At 41.5% G+C, this 24,759-nt stretch overlaps 1 protein-coding gene across 1 annotated transcript in view; it reads right to left on the bottom strand.

Annotated features, from left to right (window-relative positions):
- Positions 1-24,338, bottom strand: part of pex5la (peroxisomal biogenesis factor 5-like a) — a 103,437-nt gene extending 79,099 nt beyond the window's left edge. Inside the window, 2 exon segments of the mRNA XM_039607085.1 lie at positions 19,841-19,962; positions 24,288-24,338. Of these exon segments, the coding sequence (XP_039463019.1) occupies positions 19,841-19,962; positions 24,288-24,338 (173 nt within the window).
- Positions 24,339-24,759: the final 421 nt, after the last annotated feature.

Here is a 24,759-nt window from a genome sequence, read left to right as displayed (position 1 = left end):
GTACTGAAAGCACATTTAGACCCAGTTTGTCTTTTTTTCTCTGGGCCCTCGATACCTTTCTTTTTCACACTTGCACCTTTTAAACGTAAGCAGGAGGCGGTCACATCAGCGACCCAGTATAACTCCAGTTTCATTCATCGTCAAACAATAGATCAGTGTAAAGCAGCCCGTTGGCATCACATGTAATTAGTCTGATCTATTATAATCTCACCCACTGGCAAACTCGCATATTCGACAGATGCCCTTCCATGCAGATTATTATGGGACATATTTGTAAAGAACTCTTGGTAAAAAACAATAACACTGGGCTGCATCATAGGAAGCATTAGCATCAGTTGTTATTTCGAATTCCTTCTCTTAGATCACTAAAACAGAGCAGGAGCAGTGGAGGTTATGGAAGAAAAGGTTTCCTACTATTAACTGTAATTATCAGGTGCTGGTGTGAGTGGGATCAGAGTCAAAAACATGCTTTGTGCATGAAAACAGATATCCACTAAGGACGCAGCACAATCATTCCTCTGCACAGCATCTACAACTTTAGAGTAGAAGCTGGCTTTGAGCCCGAACATCGATTGGGTAAATCTCAGATTTCACAATAGCTTCTGTGTGCGGCCACTTCAGCCTCCTATTTTCAAAACAGACGACCAAAGCAGCGCTTTCTTTCTTTTTTCTGTCTGATATTTTGACACTTTTGATAAGCACCGAACACAAACATGATATCACCAAACAATCACTGTTAAAGAGCTGCTTTCATCAGTGCACCGTTCACTATTGTGATGGACTCGATGGACTCGATGCTTCTGTTGCAGCTCGTTTCTTTCATGTAAATGTCACATTTCTGGTGCAAATCACCACCCTGAGGATTTCATCATCACAGGGGCATTTCTTAACTGGTCATCTGGTGGTCTCTGTGTGTGTGTGTGTGTGTGTGTGTGTGTGTGTGGGGTGTGGCGGGATGGGGAGGGTGCTCTTCACACAAGATTAGATGTGGGCAGCAGTGCTGATTACACAAGGGGCTGTGAGGCACTTGTAATCACGTCATACAGCTTAGCTTTTTGTTTTTTTAAACCCTCTGCCGGCCTGGAAAGTTTCTATCTCTCCCTGTCCGGCTGCCCTTTGAAAAGTTTGCATGGAAAATGAAACGAAACTGAAATAATGAACGTGCTGTGAGGAAGCAACCAACTCAGCTCGGAGAGTTTGAATGTATCATGTTTCTGCTGCTGTTATTAAGCTGTTGGCCATGAAAGTGCCAACAGTGGAGTGAAACTACCACACATTATCTCGCTCTTCAGAGCCTGGAAGCTTCCTCTGTAGTGCACAGCAGACATTTTTGTATTTATATAGTATCGTAACAGTACTGACAGAGCTGAAACTTTCATTTTTTATTACGGACGTCTTTTGGAAAATGGAAAATTGGCTTGTTAATTAGAATTTACACAGTGTACAGTCACTCTTCACTGAACAGAAGATTTTGTTATTGGATGGTTTGATAACATTTAGAGAAGTGACACATTAACATAGGGAAATATATTCGTGCAGTGGGGGTTCAAATCCACAGGCTGGGTCATTCTGCGTGGACGTTGTTGTTTCTCACCTTACCTGTGCGGTTTCTCTTTCCAACTTCCTCCCGCAGACGCCCAAAGACATGTAGGATTGTGGGTGTGAATATGAGCGTGCATGGCTGCTTGTCTCTTTGCATTAGCCCTGTGATAGAGTGGCCAGCTGTCCAGGGTGTACCCCTCCCTCCACCCCATGACACCCAATAGTATAGGCTACACATCTTGAACTGGACAAGTGCTTAAGGAACTGGATGGATGGACACGTTTGATTCAGTGATTTGCATCTTTACTGGTTGATCTCATCATTTACAGTCTAATTTCTCAGGGATGTTTTTTTCCTTTGTGGTGAACTTCTCATCTTCTGCTCCTTGTTATCCACCTCTTCTTTTCTGTTTCAGGTCATCTGTCAGTCTTTTTTTTATTTATTTCTGATGTCCAAACTTTTCTTGACTTGAGGCACAGTGAGTGTCTCAGGGGAAATGATATTCAGAACCTCCATGAATTCAGCCTGAGGCCTGCTCACTTCTTCCTGGTTTTCACCTTTTCAGGGTTCCTCAGACATTATCATTTTAGTTTCTTTAGTCAGACTTTCTCCTGCTTTCTTGCCTTAGCTCTGCACTGCTTTTCACACCTGCAGTTAAATTCATTAGATTAAACAGACAAATGGTTCAGTAGAAGGCAGACTGTATGTAGATAGTATAATCCTGTCGATTTTACTGAATCTAATTCACGAACATATGGAGAATAATAAGACCGAAACGGGCTGCTGTGCACATTTCATGAATCTGATGATAATTTTATTTACGCACTTGTTTTTTGCACATGGTTAGAACATTTCTATGTAAATATAAGTGAATGAGGCCCATTGTTGTGCTGAAATAAGCAAAGTACTACCTGAAAAAGACATCATATGGATAACAATATATGCTTCTTCAAAACCTGCAACATTCACCATTATTAGTGCATTCACAGATGTGCAGGTTGTGTGCATTAGGAAATCCCCCAAATAAGCTTTTAACTTCCACTTCTTCTCTTTAGCCTGCAGGACTCAGCAGTGCAGTTCAGCTAACATTACCAGGAGTCTCACTAAGCTGAATTTTAACACCAAATGCCTCAAATCGACTGCACCATAATATAGATTTTTAAGCTATTAAAAACAAAACATTAAAGTTGTGCTTTAATCAATTTTAACAGGAAACAGTATGAGAGTTTCACATTTAAATGATTAAAATAAGAACTATAAGTAATTATTTTCCTGGTTGTTTTGTGTCTGCCTCTCTCCTCCCTGTGCTCTGCGGAGCTCCCTCTGCACCATTGTTAAAGCTTTGACTGACCTTTTCCATGGCAGCCTGTCTAACTAACCTGGGTTATATGATAGCTGAAGGATAGGCTTTAATTGACATGATAGCATTCTTGAAGATGAGTGAGGTGAGGCCATGGAGTTGGTAAAGAAATGCTGAAAACAGAGCGGTCATGCCCTTTTGCTCAAGGCTGTAAATCTTTCCCTGTATGTGTCTATGCGCCTTTGGACTCTATAGGTTTACACGGAGGTTTACAGACACTTGTGGGCATGGATGCCATAGTGATTTTGTACATTTAATGATTTCTTTCATCTAGACGGAGTGATTGTGCACATACATCTGTAAAAACTTGAATTGCATGCACAATTTTGTTGAATCCCTACAGGCTCACAGTCTCATACAGCCTCATACATACAAACACTTCCACTAATACTTGGTTAAATGTCCCTCAGCATGTTGCATCTTGATCAGACCATGACTGTATTTGAGGTTGAAAATCAGTTAGTAGTTGTTCAGAAAGTTATTTTTCCAGCTTATCTAAGCAGATGTTCATGAAACTGAGCCCAAGACATTCGTGTGAACTTTTCATTGGCCTCTATTGATTTTTCTCCAGTTCAGCTGGAAACAAAACAACAGAGCCAACCCTGAAAAACTCTCCACAGGCTACACTGGCATGCTTGAAGGACCACAGGCATGCAACTCTTATCTCAAGAGCTTGCTTATCAATAAGCTGGAACAAGATGAATAATTTTAAGTAAGGCCTCAACTCTAAATGAACTTTACACAACGAGTCTTGCTCTGTTTCCTTTCATTTGAAATATACATTTATTTGATTTTCACAAATGAAGCATGCTAATGTGCGCAGAGTTGAGATTTTAACCCCTAAATAGAAGAGCGTGAGTAGACGTGTGTGTGTGTGTGTGTGTGTGTGTGTGTGTGTGTGTGTGTGTGTGTGTGGGGGGGGGTATCTTTACTGTAAGCTTGCTTCCATTGAGCCATCCATCCAGAAACCTCCAGTTAGTGCTGGTGTCCTTTGGTTTAACACTAACTGGGACAACCATCATATGCTTTAAGAACACCTCTGCAGGTCTGTTTATTTTAATAGCTGCACTTTAATCTGATGTTCGGAGAATTGTTAACACGTGTCTTGAATTACTCTTCCATTGTCTAATTTTCATAAGCCTGGTTATTTTCTCTGAAAATCCTTGAGACAGTTTTCAGGGAAAATCTCAGCAGCTCAGCAATTTCAGAAATACTCAGATCACCTTATCTGACACCAACAACCATGTCATCTGTCTTCCTCAGTCTAATGTTCAACTCTAACTTCAGCAGGTCATCTTGACCATATCAACATTTTCTTGGTGCCATATGATTGGCATTAATGGGCAGCTGAAGAGGTGTACCAAAAAAAAGTGGCCAGTGAGTGTATTTCTGTGTGGCTGGGAAGCTAACCCAACATTTTGTACTATTTTTTATAGCTAAGTCCCCAGACTGCAGGAGACTCGATCAGCTAATTGATACCGGATATTTACTGCATCAAAGCAGTTTTTACGTAGACTCCACAGGAACAAGAACCAGATGTGTTTTCATGTATGGATTCAGTGATTTATACGATCAAAGTGAAAGCAGAAAGCTAACAGTAACTCTGACCACTAATTACAGAAACCATTAATAAGCTCACAGCATATACATTGTGAGGGGTGAAACAGTAGTGCGGGAATTTGACCTCATTAAGCTGCCAGAGGAGGAAAAGACAGAAAGAAAATAGACTGGAAGCACAAAATGTGCAGGAGGTCCTGGGATGGCGCTCGACTCACAAGCCTGTCTGAGAGCGCCGAGTCATTCGTTTGATGTTCTGTGAGACTGGCGCATGAGAGACGGAAACATTAGAAACACTTTCAACGTGAACTGGCTTTGACTTATATAACACTAGATGGGCTTTTATTGTTGCTCTTAACAGCAAGATAATACTTCCACTCATGGCTCGGTGCAGCTTCCCTGCTGAGTAAATTGGTGTGTAGTGCTACAAAAATAGACTCACACCATGCTGCTCAATTTCTGCTATCAATTAGTAATTTAAAAAACACACAATAAGTCACTGTCTCTCATGCACAGAATCAGAGAGATGGAGCAGAAATGTATTATGAACCTACTGCAGGTTGGTTCTGGACCACACCACGACACTGGATGCTCATTCGCTGAACTTTCAATGCTTGATTAGTTTCACAGTTCTTGGTCCAAGTAGAAAGTTTAGAGGAATAAAAGAATAAACGCTGATATTAGTTTATATGAGGTCGGGGTAGCAGCCCCTATTTGCCATATAAAAATATTCCTCTGCAAACAGCTTATTTGTCATTGTGTAATGACTCCACACACACAAAGAACAGCTGAAGCCTGATATCAACATCACTTCAACTAGACGTTGTCTCAGTCAACAAGCCACACACGAGAGTTTTGTTGGATGCAGACACTGTGACAGATCCACAGAAACACCTACACTCTCACTGCTTTTGTTTGTGATGGATTAAGCTGAGAGGAAGATCTGGAGGACACAATAGAACAATGTCTGCCACAAGTGATGAGGTGTGGAGATGTGAATAGGGACCTTTAACCAGGGACACGCTGAGACTGTCTGAGCTGCTTCCTAAAGTCCTCGTTTTTAAAACAAGAATCGACACTTTGCATTAAAATATTAGCCGGCTGCTTCCACTGAAAGCCAAACAAAAATGATTTCTCATCTCTTTCACTCTACATATATCAGTCGCTCCCTCCAAAAGAGAAACTCTCGTCCTCAGAATCAGAATTCAAATTTTGTGCCTGAGTCAGAATTCTTATTTGAATAAACTAGTTGTATTTTTTTTTTAAATAATTCACGAGGATGAAGTGCTTACAAAAACATCTGATTTGACCAAATAATGAACTGATGCTGATTTCTATCCCAAAGGTCAAAGGTCAGTTTTACTGTGATGTTGTAACACTTTTCTATGTTCCGCGTTCCACATTTGATCAGACGCTGATATTTGAGAGTTTAAGTTTGTTGTTTTTTAATTATTTATTGAAACTTTAGTTTTTAATTTTCAGTAAAATAAATAAATAAATTGAAATGAAAAAATAAATGAATTCAGTCAAGTTTCAGTTAGTGGTTTGACTCTATTGGTTTCAATGTTAAATTTAATATTTGTTAAAAGAGTCCAGAGGAAGTACGACAATAACAACGTGTGACTCTCATTCCTGACCTTCCAGCCTCAGTAAACACGTGAACCAAATCTTCATCGTGTTTGGAAATTTGGAGGCTCAGTGTTTAAAGTATCACTGGGTTGTAGTTCTGCTGTCTTCCAGCGACGGTGACCACTGTAGCACAAATAACTCTGTGTTCATCGGATATCCTGAACTCTTCTGTTCTTAAACACTGTTGTTTTTGTGTTTTTGCCACTGCTAATCAGCATTAGTGAAGCTTTATTAGACAAGGATGCTGGACTCGAACGCTTTTAGAATAAATCCTAATACACTGAGAAGGTAATCACAGTCTTCATCAGAGGGAACGTGTGATTTTTAGGACGCTTGCATTAGCTGGAATAATGTTAACTTATAACCAGCTGTTGTTTCCACACAGCTGAGTGTCACACATCGAAACTGCTGAGTAAGAAAGTAAGTAGTTTATAAGGTGTACTAAGTGTGTCCCATACATAAAACGGCCCACTGCGATGGACTGTTTATAGGAACACATCAGTTTGTTTGAAGATGTTTTTTTACACACTACTACACTAGTGTATACTCAGGCTACTCTCTTTTCTATTAAAGAACCCTAAAACATGACTCACTGTACTTCAAAGACATTTAGAGTATATTTGGTGTAGTTGGCTTAGCAAATGCAAAAACCTGTTTTCATTTGAGTTATTAGTTTAGTGTTTGTTTGATTTGATTTGATTTGATATACCTTTCTTAGTCCCCCAAGGGGAAATTTCACAAGGCTGCCGACCTATTGCACGCAATGGCGGCGCCATCTTACCCTCCGACCATACATACATTACACAAACATCACATGAGGAAGACAGGTCAGAGAGGTATAACAATGGAAAAGCACCACATGAGGAAAGATAAGGAGAAAAAAATAACTCCCCCCAGACTGAGCTCCAACAGGGAGATCAGTTTGAGAACAGAAAAAAACACCTCTGCACATAGCACATGAAAAAACTCTTAATACACCAAAGAAACACATGACAAGCAACAGGGATGGGTAAAGGGTGAGAGACAGCCGATGTAGACAGTACATCCGGGCCTGCAGCCTATGCGCTGGTCTCCTTGATCCACCGTCAGCATCGGAAGGGAATAAGCATCGAAGGCGTTTGGAGGGGGAGGGGGGATGAGTGTACATCTGCATGTGTATATATGTCTGTGTGTGTGCGTGTGTGTCCAGAGTTCAGCTGAGACAGTGTCCTTCGCCCTGCCAGGCTAAGTAAACAGTCTTCCAGCCAACCCAGGTGGCCTTGCATAGAATGGGAAGAACAGTCAAAACACAGTCGTTATCAGGGTGTTGTTGTACAGCTCCAGCCTTGCAACCGCAGCTGGCGCCGAAGGGGTCTCCGCATGAGTGACGGTGCTTTTTACTTTAGTGCGAACAGCTCATATGAATTTCCAAGCAGTTCTACAGTCCAACACTGGTCTCTCAATCTCCCGTTGGAGAGCCACGAGCTTCGCCATACTTGCGCTCTGTGATGTTGTCATTCTTGTGCCCAAAGAGCCGATTCTGAGAACTCACGACAGTGTGCCTCCCTGAGATGTCATCCAATTTACGCTCAGAGATGTTATGCCGAGCGAGCCCTTCCGAGATGTAATCCAGTCTGCACTCAGAGATCTTATTCTGAGTATTCACGGCAGCCGTAAGCCTTTCTAAGATCTTATCCATGCTGCACTCAATGAGCCCATTTTGAGAAACTCACGCCTCTTCCCATTGTTTCAATCCCAGCGGGCAGCCTTGTGGGGGTTTGAACAGCCGGTTCCACTTCCTTAGTTCTCCGGTAAGTCAGGGCCAAGCCAGCTCCGATCAGCCAGAAACCTGTTACCATGGTTCCGAATAGATAGATACCTTCAGCACTCAGGCTCACCCGAGCCCAAACTTCTCGTTGAGAAAGGGGTGTCAATTTCATTCAGAGACCAGTTGATCAAATCCATAATTCTTCTTGTTCACTGCACCCTTGGTCTGTGGCAAAAATGAGCAAATCAGGTATTTTGTTGACATCTTGATAGAGCTGGTGATTCTGACCTGGGTGCTTTGGAGCTCAACCTTTGCCTTTGTCGCCACCGTCCTTATCAAATCATTCAGATGCTTTATTGCATTATTAATACCACAGAATCCCCAAAATACTATCCAACAGTATTCACTATGCCTCTGTATTAGTTTTATTAGTCATCAAACATTTTCAGTCACAGCTTTTATCTGTCATATGTTAACAGTGACATGTGACCGTGTAATGGCCTTATGAGTTCCAGTTACGCATGCGATGCAATATGTTGTTCGTCACCAAAACTAAGATAAAAAAAAGTAATATTTATCTGGGATGCAGCAGTTTCAGGTTCAAACACCGTTGAAGGAAAGACTTTGGTTTTGTGAAACTTTACCAAATGGGTGTTTCCTTGCAGTTGTTTTGTGTAGATAGTATTAATATAGCATCACTCATTTAGCTGCCAAACAGCATTGTTCATTCCATGCATGTGTGGGGAGAAGCCATGGGAGCAGGGTCTTTTGACCTCCTCTCTGGCACGCTGCAGTTCCTGTCATGTGGAGGAATATGAATCACACATCCGTGCCTTGCCTCGTTATCTACACTTGTGTGAACATGCATGCTCAAGGGCACACGGATGCATCCATGCAGACAACTGCATGCAGGTACCACATGTGCATTTGGAGAAATATACACACATATTCTTAGCTTGTCCCTACACATGCACAAGAGTGAGATGATTTGCATATGGAGAGTGGCATATGGGACTGCTCCAGGTGAGAAGTTAGTCCTGCTCTGCTACGATGCTTTCCTGCCTTTAGCCCTCTCAGCCGGCGCACACTTGCACATACATGCATCCCATCTGTACACCCAGCTCCTCTTTAAGCTCTGCTCTGCAACCCAACCCTGAACTTCTGCCAGGGAATTCATTGACTGCGTGTCTCACAGGTATTTATAGAAATGCAAGGCAATTCCTTTGCTCGCTTGCTTCCAACAGACAGACTTGAACAGAAACTCATAGAGTAGGTGAACTACACTGGAAGTAGCTTAGTCAACAACAGTAGAGGGGCGCTGCTGTAAATCCATCCATCAAGAAAGCCTAAACAAATCTCATACTCGCAAATTTTGCAGCATATCTTTGCACAAAGTGTTTAATTGACACATTTTTCAGCTACAGTATCATTATCCTCCGCACTTCATCCTTCATCCCGCATTTACAAATAACATCAAAGGCTCCTTTTCCACTACAGCCTTACACAAGAGAGCTTTGGAGAGACAAATTAGTGTTTCATGTGGCAAAAGCTTCTTAAAATTAAAGAAAATTAGAGCAGCTTTAGTTCAGAGTTTCATTATTTTGGCGTCTCTACAAACAGCTTGCTTCTCACAGCTGTAAACTGCTGGGTAGCACTTGGTTGTAAGTACAGGGCTGCGACAGAGTGCTGAAATTGTCATTAGTGGTGATCATGAGAGGGATGTAATTGGTGTTTGTGGGTACATACTAATTGATGTGATAATTTGCAGACTTTGGTTTATGTGGAGTGTTCTCCTGCAATTATCTGACAAGATTACTGGTTCACAGAGGAAGCGCCATTGTATAAGGCTGAGCACTGATGGTGAAGTTGCTAGTCTAGGTTCAAATACGAAGGCAGGAAGCTGGGAGTCGGCAAATCAAAAGATGAGTATCTCTTGCTCGAGGCGCAAAAACAGATTCTCACATTAAAACATCAGGGACGGTGAATTTGACAGCGGGATTTCAAGTGTTCCCCATGGAGCATCAACGTTCGGATAGACCCGACTATGAATCCGTCTCTGTTTGCAGTTTCCTGTGGCCCCTTGCTCTCGCCGTCTGTTTCTACTCATTGTTGTAATTGTGCGAGACGTTAAAAAGTTACTTGTATCCCATAAATGGGAGATATTATGCTGCGGGAAACAAATAAATGAATTCGAATCTGATTTTGTTAGAAATGCCATTACGTCACTTTATTAAGCTGTGATAATGTTTCAAGCACAGAAGAACCAATTTGGCCAGTCAAATCATGTCTGTCCTGTGCCAACATTTTCAGTCATGTGAGGCGCTAATATACAGGGCGTACAGTACAGTAAAGAGGCGAGTGGTTGGGATACAATTAGGACAATGCTCACTGCATGAAAGCGTCATTTCTTTTGTTACCAAAACAGCATGGCTAATGAAGAACAGCAGCAAGCAGACCAAAATCTTGAAAGAAGCCCCAAAATAGCAGAAATAAACTCTGTGAAAACAGGATGCAGAGTTGGGGCTTTAGCTTGAGTGGAAGTGACAGGCTGGGCAACCAAAAGCAGCTAATCATGTGTTCACATGAGCTGAACTAAATCTGGGTGAGAACTATGATTCTGAATACTGGCACATTTTGCACTACTAAAAATCTTAAATACACGTTTCTACCTCTTGACTGCTTTATGTTGGTGAAACTATCAGTTTTAAAGTCTTCACTTTTGTCTCTGGTAAACTCTCAGAGGTATTTTACAAAATTATTATTGGCAATAACATGCTGAAAGAAATGTCTTTTAAAAATAATATATGTTAATATATTTAGACCAGTGGCAGTAGCAAAGATAAAGCGTTATAGATGCAGACACAATATTGGTTGCAGTAAATTTATCTGGTGAATTTACAGAGGTGGGGCCAAACTAACTTATCGGCGGGAAGCCCCGTAGAGGTGATGCTCACATCTGGCACAGTGAACCTGCCTATTTGTTTACCAACAGCTCTCATCTATGACACCTCCTATATATCCCTGGAGGCCCAAAAACATGCGCTCTCTGCGCTCAGGCCCTCGTATGTCTGGTTTCTGGAGCAAATTAATTCCCAGTTGGAGAATGACTGTTATGAATGAGTCGGGTGAAAGAGATGGATGGGCTACCCGTTCTTCTGCACAGCCCCTCCGCTTCCAGTGACAAAGATGCTGAGGCTTGTCCTACTTTTGTGGGAGGAAAAATGTGGCTTTGTACAGTAGCTCAGGGGACTCTCGGCGTGGGGTTGGGAGAGCTGCCGTGTTAACAGACTTGGAGCAGAAAGACACCCGGAGGAAATCAGCGAACAGAGATGATGGTGTAGAGCTGTGAAGCCGTGAAGCCGGGTTCTTTACGTCGATCGCATCCTCTCTCGGTTACAGGCTTCCCGTTTGAGAAAGCTTGCAAAGTTGTGCTAACATTTGGTGAAGGTGATTTTGTGTGTGTCACTAGCTAAGACAGTCAGCCTAATTGCTCTGCTACTCTGTGAGCTGCTGCACTGCTTTGGTGTAGACAAGCTCCTGTCTGCAAAAAACTGTGTAAAATAGGCAACCGAGTCCAGCGGTTTTAAAAGAGTCATCAAAAAGCTGAACAGTCCACATTTTGAACCACTGTCTTTAGAAATATACCCTTAAGGTGTGAATGATATAAGCATACCGCACATATACCACAGCCTCCTTCTGTTAAAGCTGGGCTCTAATGACTTGTGGCCCTATGAATGACTAAGACCCAGGAAGACATGAATCCTCCAAGTCATCCCAGTCAGAGAGCAGGTGGTTATTAAGGACAATTATGATTCCAAAGGACAGACTCGAGCCTGGATTTAACTGTACAGGAAAGAGATGAATATTCAGTAAAATGTGACATGACTGCATCATGAACCTTTTTCTCCTCCTTCCGCTCTCCTCGGCCTAACCTCTCGTCACATCATTCACATCCACATCTGGACTTAATGTTCTCTCTTTTTTCCCTCCTTTTTTAATTATTTTGTTTCATGAATGGGCGGGTGTTCAAAGAGCAGAAAGGACAGATGACAGTGAATAACAAAATGACCGAATTCCCATGCTCCGTGGTAAGAAGAACAACCCCTTTTCCCTCAATCAGCTTATAGGGCAACAGCTGCTGATGAATGCTTGAATCCCTCTTAGTCTCCCTCTAGTCCGCTTTACAAGCTCCACAAGCTGCTCAGGGTCTCTATAGAGCCTTAACTACCCAAACAGGGGAAGGAGAAAAGCCCAGTGACTGAAGGCTGGATGTTGGCTAAGTACCTTAGAAAGCAGCGGCAGAAGGCAAATCTTTCAGGTTGTTTTTCTTGTGTTTAATTATACATCTTTTTCCTCTCTGTATAAGGACATATTTGGCGCGAGTCAGCAATTCTCTGGTTTGGAAATTGTGCATTTTTTATATTTTTAAATACCACAAATTTTAAACTAGTGTTCATGGCGCCGAACAGCTGTGCATGACTTCACAAAATATGCAGTAGGACATAATTCTTCAACGCAGTACTTCTATCTAAAATTAAGTAAATTAGTCTGTAAGGCCCGTAGCACCACTTAAATGAATCTTTTCACCCAATACATGCAAAAAAAAAAAAAAAAAACCCTCCCAGTGTGCAGTAAATGTCAGCATATTTTGCAGTCAAAGCTAACCTTTACCTGCCTGCACAACCTGGCAGAAAATGAAATGGTCATTACTGAAACTATGCATCCAAACCCAGAAAAACATTCACCATTTAGCCACGATATTAAAACCACTGACAGCTGAAGTGAATAACACTGATCTTCTTTTTGCAGTCTAATGTTATTACATGGGATCCTGTTACTCTGACGTGTGCCAGCCCTCTAAATACTGGTGCGGTCCATGCACACATGGTGGCGATGGCACTACCCTAACAGCAGCTGTGTCCCCAAGAAAGACAGTGCACCCCTCTACGCTGCAAACACTGCTCAGGAACAGCTCGACGACACCACTCAGCCTCCAATCTCTGCGTATACCAATCCAATAAAGCATTTGCACTAGTACAAGTGGATTCATGAAGTCCCTACCCAGCAACAAACAGGACCCAAAAATCTGCTGTCCCTGGAGGACCTGTCTCTAAGCCCTGAAAGATCAGAGATTTTCTGGGGACATGAGGAGTACATAGACAAGATACTGCAATTGGTCTTGATGTTTTGATAAGTGGAAGTAAAAAAAGGGAAGTTTAAATGCAAGTTCAGACCCCAGTGCCTCCATCCATCCATCTATCCGTTCATCTTCTGCCACTCCTATGAGTCCAGGTTGCAGGGGAAACATTTTAAGCAGACATGCCCGAACTTCCCTCTCCCCACCTACCTTCTCTAACTCATCTGGGACACCCAGGCATTCCCATGCCAGACAAAAGATATAATCCCTAACATGTCCTGAGTCTGCCTTGGATTCTCTTTCCAGGCAGACATACCATCAACACCTTGGCTAGTAGAAATCCAGAAGCCATCCTAAAATCCCCCAAACATCTCAACTCAGTCCCTACGAACGACTCGACTCTGTGTCTCTCCTGAATGGCCAACTTCGCCACCTTATAAGACAGTAGTCTCATATATCGTGGCCTGGGATATTTGGCAGCTTGGTGAGATTTAGGGCTCTCCTCCACCACCAGCAGGAGGAGCCGTAAGGCTCTGTTTCTATGTGGACTGAGTAGCATTCAGAATGGGAGGCTTTGGCCAAGCGAGCCCCAATTGTTAAAACCGGTTCTTGGGAGCCTTAAGCCTTACAAAGACGCTAAATATCTCAGGTTTTGGTGACATTTATTTAAAATGATCCACAAAATATGGATACTGGATTTAAAGTTTTTTAAAAACACAAAGTTTGGGTAAGAATACTAAACAGAGTAATTTCTACATCGATGTGAGTGAGGTGTTTTTTTTTTTTTTTTAACTTATGTTAGAATAAAATTGATTTATTGAAAAGTTAGAATGACCTGATACCATCAGACAGTGAGAGAAACCATGATTTTAACAACCACTGAGACACTCAAGAAAAAATAAATGGTGAATAATAAATGTTCAGGGTTTAACGGGCTGCTAATCTCTGAACATCCATAATGTAATGGTAAGTGTTACAGTAGTTTACACGTCTACAGGTTTCAAGCCCTGTTACATATTTTCAACAAGGAGAGCAGTACTGTCTGTGGAGCTTTTGTTCCAGCTGGATGCCACCTGATTTCACTCATTATCCTGGCTCCTGAAATAGTCAGGCCTATTAAATTGCTCTTATTCAAGACCATGGTTCATTAAATCAAGGAGACTTTAAAATAGTGGAAAAAGCTTCCGGAAGTCCTCTGCTGTCCCTCAAGCTGACCGCCACAGCTGTGGGAGAGGCGCTGATAAAAACCTTACAACAACAACATTAATTGTTTAACATACATGAAGTACGGCCTGATTGATTGCACAGCTATGACCGATGAAAGGGTGTTTCAGGATGTTAAATGCAGGCTTGCATACGTTCTCTTGCTGGGTTGTGATACCCTGACGCTCCTGTATGCTCCCTCATTTTTTTCTGAGTTCTCCAAAAGGTTTTATCCACTGAGCATTGTTTAATTTTTCATAGTAGTTATATTTGAATATTCTAATATCTGCGTTTAATAGAATATACAGTTCATCCGATTACCACAATTTTTTTTTAAATTCAATTCAATTCAGTTTTATTTAAAAAGCGCCAAATCACAACAACAGTCGCCTCAAGGTGCTTTATATTGTAAGGTAGACCCTACAATAAACCCAACAATCATATGACCCCCTATGAGCAAGCACTTTGGCGACAGTGGGAAGGAAAAACTCCCTTTTAACAGGAAGAAAGCCCCAGGCTTGGGGTGAGAGAAGGAAGACAGGATAAAGACATGCTGTGGAAGAGAGACAGAGATTAATAGCCGGTATGATTCAGTGCAGAGAGGTCTATTGACACATAGTGAGTGAAAAAGAAACACCCAGTGCATCATGGGAATCCCCGGCAGCCTACGTCTATTGCAGCATAACTAAGGGAGGATTCAGGGTCACCTGGTCCAGCCCTAACTATATGCTTTAGCAAAAAGGAAAGTTTGAAGCCTAATCTTGAAAGTAGAGATAGTGTCTGTCTCCTGAATCCAAACTGGAAGCTGGTTCCACAGAAGAGGGGCCTGAAAACTGAAGGCTCTGCCTCCCATTCTACTTTTAAATACTCTAAAAACTCGTTGCATTTGAATACATGAATACAGCTTTGAGAAAACTGATTGCACTGAGAAGATGCAATCAGACAAAAATACAAAGATAAGCGCCATGCTGTGACAAATAAAAAACAAGGAAATGAAATGCAAACTAAGAAGCTTTCACCCAAGAAAGCAAACTGTATGAGTAAATCTGGTACACGTCTAATACAATATTGATGTGAATGACTGTGATCTTAAGAGACTTGATCTACTTCTGATCAGCTAAAGCATCCATTCGAGATGCTCCCCGAGGGCCTTGAAAAATGGTAATCAAATTACGTAATCATGTTGCGCTTAACAGAGCAAACATCTAAAGGCCTTGGAGCGTCACTTCCATTAAGCCAGTATGTTTTATACACACAGTACATGCACTAATTAGATTTACTGTAAACACGAATACCAACGCAGCTAAAGCCACTTCAGCGATTCCAGTGTATAATTTGAAATGTTCTCGTGTAATTTGATGAAGAATGGATGTACTAAATCTTAAACTTTAATAAATGTAGTATGTATACAAGTGAAATATGCAGGGAAGTAACAGAAACAGAATGTTTTGTAGCTTTAAAGATGAGCAGCTGTTCCACACCTTTGGTTTAACCTTTTCTTAAAGGTAAAATGTTTCTCGATATCACATTTTATACCATAACACGCAAACACACATTTGTAACTACATGGATGCTGGGTGTTATCATTACCCGTGTGTTTAGGGTTCATTTAGGGAAAAAGAATAACTGGAAAAAAATAGAAGACATGAGTCCAGCATTGTATTTCTGCCAGCAGCTCTCTGCAGACCCCAATCCTCAACTGCCAACCAACACTTGGCATCAATCATGAGACCATGCACATGCCAAAATATTTGATTCATCCAATATTGTTTCATTGTGTGAATATCCCCTGCACTTATGCAAAATGTGTTTATGGAAATACAGAAAGCCTTGGATTAAACTGCACACTGGCCGGCACATGCTCCGCTTATCCAGGTCGCAGGGAAAGGAGAAGGTTATCAAATAAGAAATGGTAAGATGGAAACTGGACATCCTTATCTCGCTCCCCAGCCAGCTGCCTCCTGAGCTGCAACATTCATAAGCTGACAAATCGTGCTGACTGACAATTGTGTAATAAAGGAGGACTTACAAGTGTAGCTACTTTGGGATAAGAAATCTGATAGCTCTGACTGACTGATGCCGCACCAGTAATGCATCACAAAGTGTGTGCACAGTGTGAGCTTCACTTGAAATTCTGGAGACCCATTACGCCCAGTGATTTCCACCTCCAGCATCAATTTGGAGGTCACATTAGGCCTGTGAAATGCTTTATGCAAACATAACGAACGTGCATTTCATGTTTTACTGACTGTGTGCGATACAACCGTTATGAAGTGTGAACAACTCTAAAAGTGTTCCATGTTGATTAATTTCTTTCCAAAAAGCGTTTACGATTTTGCATATTAGCCTCTTCTCATCAAGGAAAAACAGTCCTCCCTTATGCCCAAAGAAGCCATGCTATCAATTCCAGTGTCTCTCCGACAACAGTCTGATAGTGTTACCGATTTAGATAGCTCAGATTTCATATGCTCTCACAGAAGCAAACACTTTACTTCAAGGAGAAAGGGATGGAAAAAAATCAAGATAAATGTATCCCTTACAAAAGCGGATGTCAAAGCAAAAATCTTCCCATTACTCACTGCTGCTAAATAACTCCCGTATAATGGCTTAGAAAGCACAGCTGTGATCTAAACATGGCACAGAGTGTAATGACTTGCGTGCATGTGATGAGAAACACAGAAAGTGTCTGACAACTGAAACATGAATGTAACAGAGAAAACTTTGATTAAAAGCACATGATTTTCTCCTTTTAAAAAAATCAGCCAGTTTGTGAGGTTTTCCGCTGACCCTCCCTTAACAAACACGTCCGCGGTAATCCAGGCAAGAACTGTTGACCGCCTTTTCGTGCATTTTGAATGAATACCGCTGCTTGAGATATATGTCATGAAATATTAAATGTTGGTCTTCAAAGCTCCCGAGTACTGACTCAGGACTGCGTGGTCTTTTATTACATAATCAGCTGTCTGGAAACTGATGTATCTTTGTCAAGCAGCCGTGTAAATTTCACTCCATGTATATAAAGCAGAGCAGAAGCTAACATTAACCGCAGAGGACGGGGTTACTGTTTATGTGACAGCGTGTGATTGTACCGCACGCCACACATGCAGCTGTTGGAAGCTCCTGACTGTAACCCTCCGATTTCTGCTGAAGTCAGAAAGCTGATCATCGTCAGCTATTTCTCGCCTCATTTTAACGTCTGCGATGAGTTTGAGGCTCTTATTAAAGCTAAAGACTGAAAATTGACGTCAAATTGCGTGACGTCAGGCGAGCATCAGCAAACAAGTTAAACTGATTTGTTGCGGTGTCAGGGGCTGCCTGGTTAAACAGACGAGGTTTGCCTCCTGTTTACCTTTGGCACGCACCTGCACTTGCAGTAGGCGCGCCACAGTGCCCTTCACTTCCTCCGTCTCCCCGGTGATTACTGCAGCTAATGAAGGCTGTAGCAGACTTGAGTGCTGGACTAAGTGCACGCATTAACAGTCTCTTTGAGCAAATTTTCCCCAAAACTTGAAGGGCCCGCATCGGAAGACGTCTCTCAGGTAAATGAAAACATCAGAACAGCAGCGCCTCGAGATTACTAAACCCCCAAGGAATGAAAAAAACAGAAAAGCTCTTAACATGAACTACAAATGTATTTCGTCCAAATCGTGTTCATTTGTTCCATCACAACTGCAACATTTCGTTTTCCATCTTAATTGAGACGTGCACATCCTGCCTCCTTACCTGTAAATGCCCCTGGTACATATTGAGCACACAGTCAGTCGCGGCTCTCTCCGTCAGTGGATCTTCCTTTTACACTTCTTCCCGACTTGTATGGGGCGCACAGTGTCAAACTCCAAGTGTGGACATCAGAAGCCGAAGGAGAGTTTTTGGACTGGAGGTCCAAAAAGGAGCAGACAGAGCGGAGCTGTCCTCTCCTCGGGTGCTGAAGCTGACACTTTGCGCTCATCCAGGATACCTCAGCGCGCTGACACACACGGGGAGCGACGCCGGACGGCACTTTCTTTTCTTTCCTGTTTTTTTAATACCTTGCAGATTCCTCAAATAGTCCTTACATGAAAAACACAAACAAACACAAATAAAATTCTCTCGAGATTCAAGTCTTCATTGTGAGCGCGGTGGCGTTTTCCTCTCGGTCTTGCTTTAAATGTTATGACGCTCCTGCTGGGCTCATTCTCTTCTTATAGTGCGCTCCTCTCTCCTGTTTCCCAACTACTCCCTCTAACCCAGCCCTCTGGTGCCTCCTCCAGTGATGACGTGCTCGGTGAGGAGCTCACGTGCACAGCTCTCTCTCTCTCTCGCTCACTCTCGAGATCGCGTTCAGAAAATTTCAAAAGTTCACAGGCGTAGAAAAAGAATTTATAGTAGAAGGATTTTGTCATGAGCAAATTGATTTTAAAAACGTTTTATAAGCTTTTATAAGCCTCCCGCTTAGAAAGCAGCTCTGAATGACACGGTTAAAACAAGCAGAGGAAACAGCGCACTGCGTCTTACAGAGCGTGACATCTGCGTGCGATGAACCAATTAGTTGCCGTTTTCAGTCGTTTTAATTAGTGGAAGCAACAATTCAATGATCAAAAACAATGGAGACGTGGTTTCTTAGCAACGTAGATCTATATGTTTACATTTTAGCCCACATTAGTGTCAGTGCGCGTGTTTTAATCTCACATGCACACACGCATGTATGCAATGTTTTCTACTGAATAACAGAATATCAAATACACAGCAAGCTTTTATTTTATTCTAAAATAGCTCACTGGGAGCGGAACAGCTCCAGATTAGTGTATCAATGACACTGGGAGTTATGTTTTATGAGCATTTCAACAACACTTCATCTAAAAGTTCAGCTTCTGGTGAAAATTTAGTTTATTTCTTTTTCAGTTTCTAGGTAGCACCTCGACACTCTGTGCTTCAGTCATGGAGGATTTTTCACCTTTTCTCTGACCAGCTGGAGCAGGGCCGCTCTGTGTTCTGCACCTAATAGCAAAACATTTTCCTCTATTCTTCCTTTCCTGCAAAGTAAACACACTTTGCCAGTGTCAGCTGATACTGTGTCCCCCTCAGGGGAGTCACACAGCTTGTGGGGTGCAGACTGAGAGTGAAGGAGACTTTTTCGTATATCCAATGAGCCACACATTTTAAAGTAGGCAAAGTTATATAGTTACACCTAAGCTATTGTGATTCATGAAAGGATTATTTTGGAAAACAATTCCTAACATTCAGTTTTGAAACACAGAGATAGATATATATATATATATATATATGTATATATTTTTTAGCAGTTTAATCAATACTTTACCTTACTTTGCAGACGTGTAGCAAAGGATTACTGATGTGGAGTGCACCACCATCTGGACATCTGGCGATATAAGCACTCACACTGAACATATAGCTAAGCAGAGATATGCTAGGCAACTTGTTCAGCTGCTATCTTCAAGATGCAGCTTGAGAAACCTTAGTGAAGTAATTGAGTCACATATCAAAGTAGTAAAGCATAGCCATTTTTTGTGTTTGTTGCCTGTCAAGAGATAATTTATGTAAAAGGCAGAAGGATTCAGGAGATTCTTAAATTATTCCTTCCACCCCCTGACTATATTCTCAGTTGAGATAAGCAGAACAATATCCCCACTGTATAGCGTGTGGGCTGAAAGCTGCTTCCCCCTACCGAGTTGTCTGACAGTCTGACCCAAAGCGTAGATCCACGACCTCGCTGAACTCCTCCCACACCTGAGTTTTTGCTTTGACAACCATTGAAGCCACAGCCCGCTTGGCCTGCTGATCAGCTGCCTGCAGAGTCCCACAAGCTGACGGAGTGAAAAAGACTCCTCTACAGCTTGATGGCTCTTTTTACCCCCGGTGTACACCATCTGGTTCAGGGGTTGCCGCTGCATGAGCACTAACAACCTGAAGGCCACAGCTCCAATGTGTCCTCACATTTGGAGGCAAAAAGGAAAGTACTGTTAATCTTACAATACCCAATGAATGAGAGCACGTATAGTATGGATGTCAAACTTATTTTATACCACGGACCACATACAGCCCACTTTGATCTTAAGTGGGATGGGCCAAAGAAACTCTCCTTTGCATTGGTCTGTGAATGTTTAAATAATTATTGTAGTGTAATATGAGAAGCCATGGGAGAGATCTTTATCAGTGGGAAATGTTATAAAACTTATGAACATACAGTTTTCCAGTGCCATCCGGTTGGAGGGATTGGAGTCTTTGCCAGGCCAATTCTGGCCCCAGGGCCTTATGTTTGGCACCCCTGATGTATAGGAATAGTAGTAACAAGTTAGTGCATTTACTCACGTATTGAACTTAAAGTATTTCTATGTAATGCCACATTTCCACTCTACTATATTTTAGATGCAAATAGTGTAGTTTGTAGTTTAATTTTATTTCTGATTTTTGCCTCCCCTCCCACCTTTCTCCTTATCCCCTTCATGTCAGCAAATTTTAAAAAATCCTGAAAACTCACATGATTGGAGGCGCCTGAGTACGCTCTAATCATTACATCCTGTTTCCCTGGAAATGTTGTTGAAGCTCTGCTGTAGCTGAACATCACCCAAAAGAACTGGTCTTAACTGTCTTTGTGAAACGGCCCAGGATCTTTTGTGGGCAGCAGAGGATTGTGTGGACATTAAACACGTCTGTAATTATTAACACACTGTCCTTTAATAAAGGTGTAAGTTGTTGCTATTCAGAAGCTCTCACTGTAATTTGTTGTACAACAACACCAACACATCAGTCCTGTCATATTCTTCATGCCTCACTACATTAAAAAAATCTAGTCTAAAGGCCAGAAAAGCACGATTATTACATCCTGGGTCTTTATTGTTTACCAAACGTACACAAGCCTATTTTTGAAAATCGATATATGATCACAGATTGTAGTGTTTTATGTGTGTGTACATGTGCACGCACTGGCCTTTAAATCTATTTTTAGATTTCTGTCCCATCACTCTTGTACGGTTAACAGAAACAGCAAAAATATTATTAAAGTCAACAAGAAGGGAATTACTCCTCTTTGCATTGCCAATTATTTCAATCAAATTAAAAATCAAATGTTTTATCTGCTTTGGATAATTACCAGCTACAAAACACAGCTAAAGAAGAATTATTATAATAAATACTGAGCAATACTGCTGTGATTTTTTTAATGAAGACGTACGGACTGAGAATGTTGGAAAGTGGGAATAAAAGTGTAAACCAAGTTTCCATGTCAGTGACACGTATACATGCTTCAGCATTTATAACTCACACAGGTGAATTCGACCATGGTGCGTCTCACCCCCCCAAAACAAACAAAGTCTTTTGAACACTGACTGATTTCTGGTATAATCATGACGTCACTGCTTTGCTTTGTTTTTTGCCAACACACATCTAGGCTCATTCTAAGTTTTGGACCCCTCTGAATAAATCTGAATCACCATGAAGATCCTCTAACTCATTGGGGGTCACCAGTGGGGCGGTTTTTGGTCACAGCATTCGGGAATTATCCACTTAGTGTGGAGAATATAGCTTGATGATTCAGGTATTAATAAACGCCATCATCAGGTAAAAACTCTTTTTTTCATTCAGTACTTTAACGTATGGCCATAAATACTCAATGATAATTATTTTTGATATTGTTTTGACCATCATTGTCCACAAAGCTATTAAAATTATGAAAAGATATTAGAAGTGCATCATTTGAATTCATGTATTCACCCCAAACCACAGTTAAGTCGTTACCTGGACCACAGATGGTGAGACAAATGACTGAAACAGATTAGATTTGGTTTGATAAGAATTTGATTGGGATTGAAACAGTTTCAACACAGAGCATGAAATTCTGGGCAACATGAGAGCTTTTAGTAATTTGCAATTATATAAAAGTGTTATAAAGATAAACTATATAGGTTTTATTCTCATAAAACCACAGCCTGCTCGAATGCAGACCTTTAATAAAATAAACACCAAACTGAGTCTCAGAAATATATCAGTGGAAATATGTCAGATTGGATTGATCTCCAGAATCTGTGCAAATTAAGGAGTGACTGAAATAATGCAAATGGATGGCGAGATCAAATGCAGCTGGCACATTTGATGATCCCATTATTATCAGGGCTCGACCTATTTTTCACCTGAGAAATGTGGTGATTAAAAATTAAAATGTCCATTATACTCCATATATCACTTGTTTTCTGACAGCTGTTTTGCTGACGTCACAAAGCTGAGATAAGGCTCCTGGCAACTAGTGCAGCTGAACCTGTTGTGGACACACGGGCCTGACCAAGGTTTTATTTAACTGGAGAAAACAGTGACACTTGCTGTCAGGTGTACCTGCAGTCTACCATCTCATTGCCTATAAATTCAGTCACACATTTGGATCACCACTGAAGTACTCGTCAGCCGGTAACTCATTACTCCAGAAATAATTTCCAGGCGACCAGTTGCTACATAGCAACAGGTCAAAGATGCTATCAGTCAACACAGCTCTGCCCCTCCTGTCATGATCAAATAGAAATCGCAGCTGTAAGTCCTTGACTATTTGTCAGTCTTTGTCATGCGTGTGTGTATTTGCTGTGCAGCAGTGATGTCATCATCCAGCTTTGTTTGCTTCAGAGAGGCCCGACCTTCACACAGTGTCACCCTGCAATCTGAAAGTGTGGTTTTGCAAACAAGTGTATTAGAGGTGTTGATGGTTTGGCCTGAATGCAACCAGAAAAACGGCGCTATTTCCTGGACGTGTTGTTTTAGAAATTCAGAGAATTGGTTTTTCTGCTGCATCACAAACCTAAATATTGGACTTCTTAATCCAACGCCTAAAAAGTACTTGCACCGTCCGGTCATCTCAGACAAAAATGTGATTTATTTTGATTTTACACATAATGTAACTAACACACTAACTCCTAATCTGCTTTTTGGAGGACAAATCATTAGCAGTGAGCCGCAGAGCTGCAGAGGAGAATGCCACAAAGCTAATGGAGCAAACAAATGATGTCAAACGATCTAGAGCGGCAGACGCTTTGTACCAGTTTACACTCCAACAAGCATGTTTCCCTCTGAGGCGCCGCTGTTCCTAAGCAGACAGGAACACGCTGAGGTTTTGGTAAATGCACTGTTTAAAATATTATTAATGAGTTAGTTAAGGTAATCAAACAACCTGATATGTAGAAGATCGCTCTTTGCCATCCTGCAAATATCACTATAACACTAAGTCCACAGATCTAAGCACGTTTTCCTCGTTTCTCGTACTACTATGAATAATAATAATAATAATGATAATAAAACTCTGTTTTCCTTTTTGTGTGTGTGTGTGAAGAAATTTGGGACTACGCTTTACGACTCTGCATCAGCTCACTGATGTTTGAATGAATGTATAATAGTCTTTTTTAAGCCCTGTAGAGGAACGGGTGATATTTTTACCATGATACATAATATAACTTATATTAACGTTTACTATAAAGTCAGCATTTTAACTAAAAACTCCAAACTTCTAACTGTGTCCTGAAGATAAAGTGATGAAGCTTCTTCCAGTCATTTCAACATCCAGCTGTAAGTAGATCAGAAGATAAGCTCTCACTCTTTTAATGGTTTGCCAGTAAGGATCTTGTTTCTTGATTAAGCAAATGGTCTTGGATAACCATGACGTACTGGAATATTAAATACCTCGTGTTAGCTGTATTCTATGCTGTGGTAAATTATACCCTGATTTCCAACTGCAGCTAGATATCATAGACGAGATAAGGATCAAGCGAGGCTAATGTTGCAGAGAAGCATCCGACCTGGTAAACAAAGGCACTAGTTAGGAAAAAATACAAACTGCACAGATTAAAAAGTGCCATCTGAAGTTGTAGCCCTTTTAAAAGCTTGCTTTCTAATTTTTTGCAATTAATGCCAACCCAGGGCCTTCAGTGTGGTTACTACGAGGATGTTTGATTCTGTTTATAGTGTGAGAGCATAGAGATGTTTTTTGGAGACAAAGACTGAAACTTGGAGGCAACAAATAATCCCATATGCTGCTCTATATTTTTCCATGTTAATATCATTAACCTTCTAAATCTGCAACAGTAACAGTTTGGGTTATTTTTGCAGAAGTATTGTGGAAACTTCACAGTAAATCTTACACTCGCCGTCCCGTCGGCCTTGTCCCGGCAGCTCGGGTCTCTTGCGTGCATCGTCGGCCCCTGCTGACTAGATAATGCTCCCATTTCCAAACTACTCACCCTGCAGTCCTCTCTAATGTTGGGCTATCACAGCGTCTGAATCTTTAATGCCCAGATGATATGTCCACAAAGGAAGTAGCCTGTTTAAATATGTACCGCATCCAGTTGTTCTGCCAGCTTCATTACCACAGTTATCTGTGCACGGCATGGGATTTATAATTTATGTTTCTCAAATATTCCCTCAGATGAGTAGAAGCATACACAGAACTGCAAACACACACTTGTTTGTCTGCCGAGCTACTCCAGATTAATCACACTAGAAATGATCACATGGAGAACTATTTATATGTATCAGTAAACGCATTTTCTTGATGAACATAAAATGTAGATCAAGGGGTCTGCAGCGCTTTGATACGGCTGCCCGCTGATTGTT

The sequence above is a fragment of the Oreochromis aureus genome, linkage group 23, assembly GCF_013358895.1.
Source record: "Oreochromis aureus strain Israel breed Guangdong linkage group 23, ZZ_aureus, whole genome shotgun sequence".
NCBI classification, from domain to species: Eukaryota; Metazoa; Chordata; class Actinopteri; order Cichliformes; family Cichlidae; genus Oreochromis; species Oreochromis aureus.
This window is presented reverse-complemented; position numbering and strand designations above follow the sequence as displayed.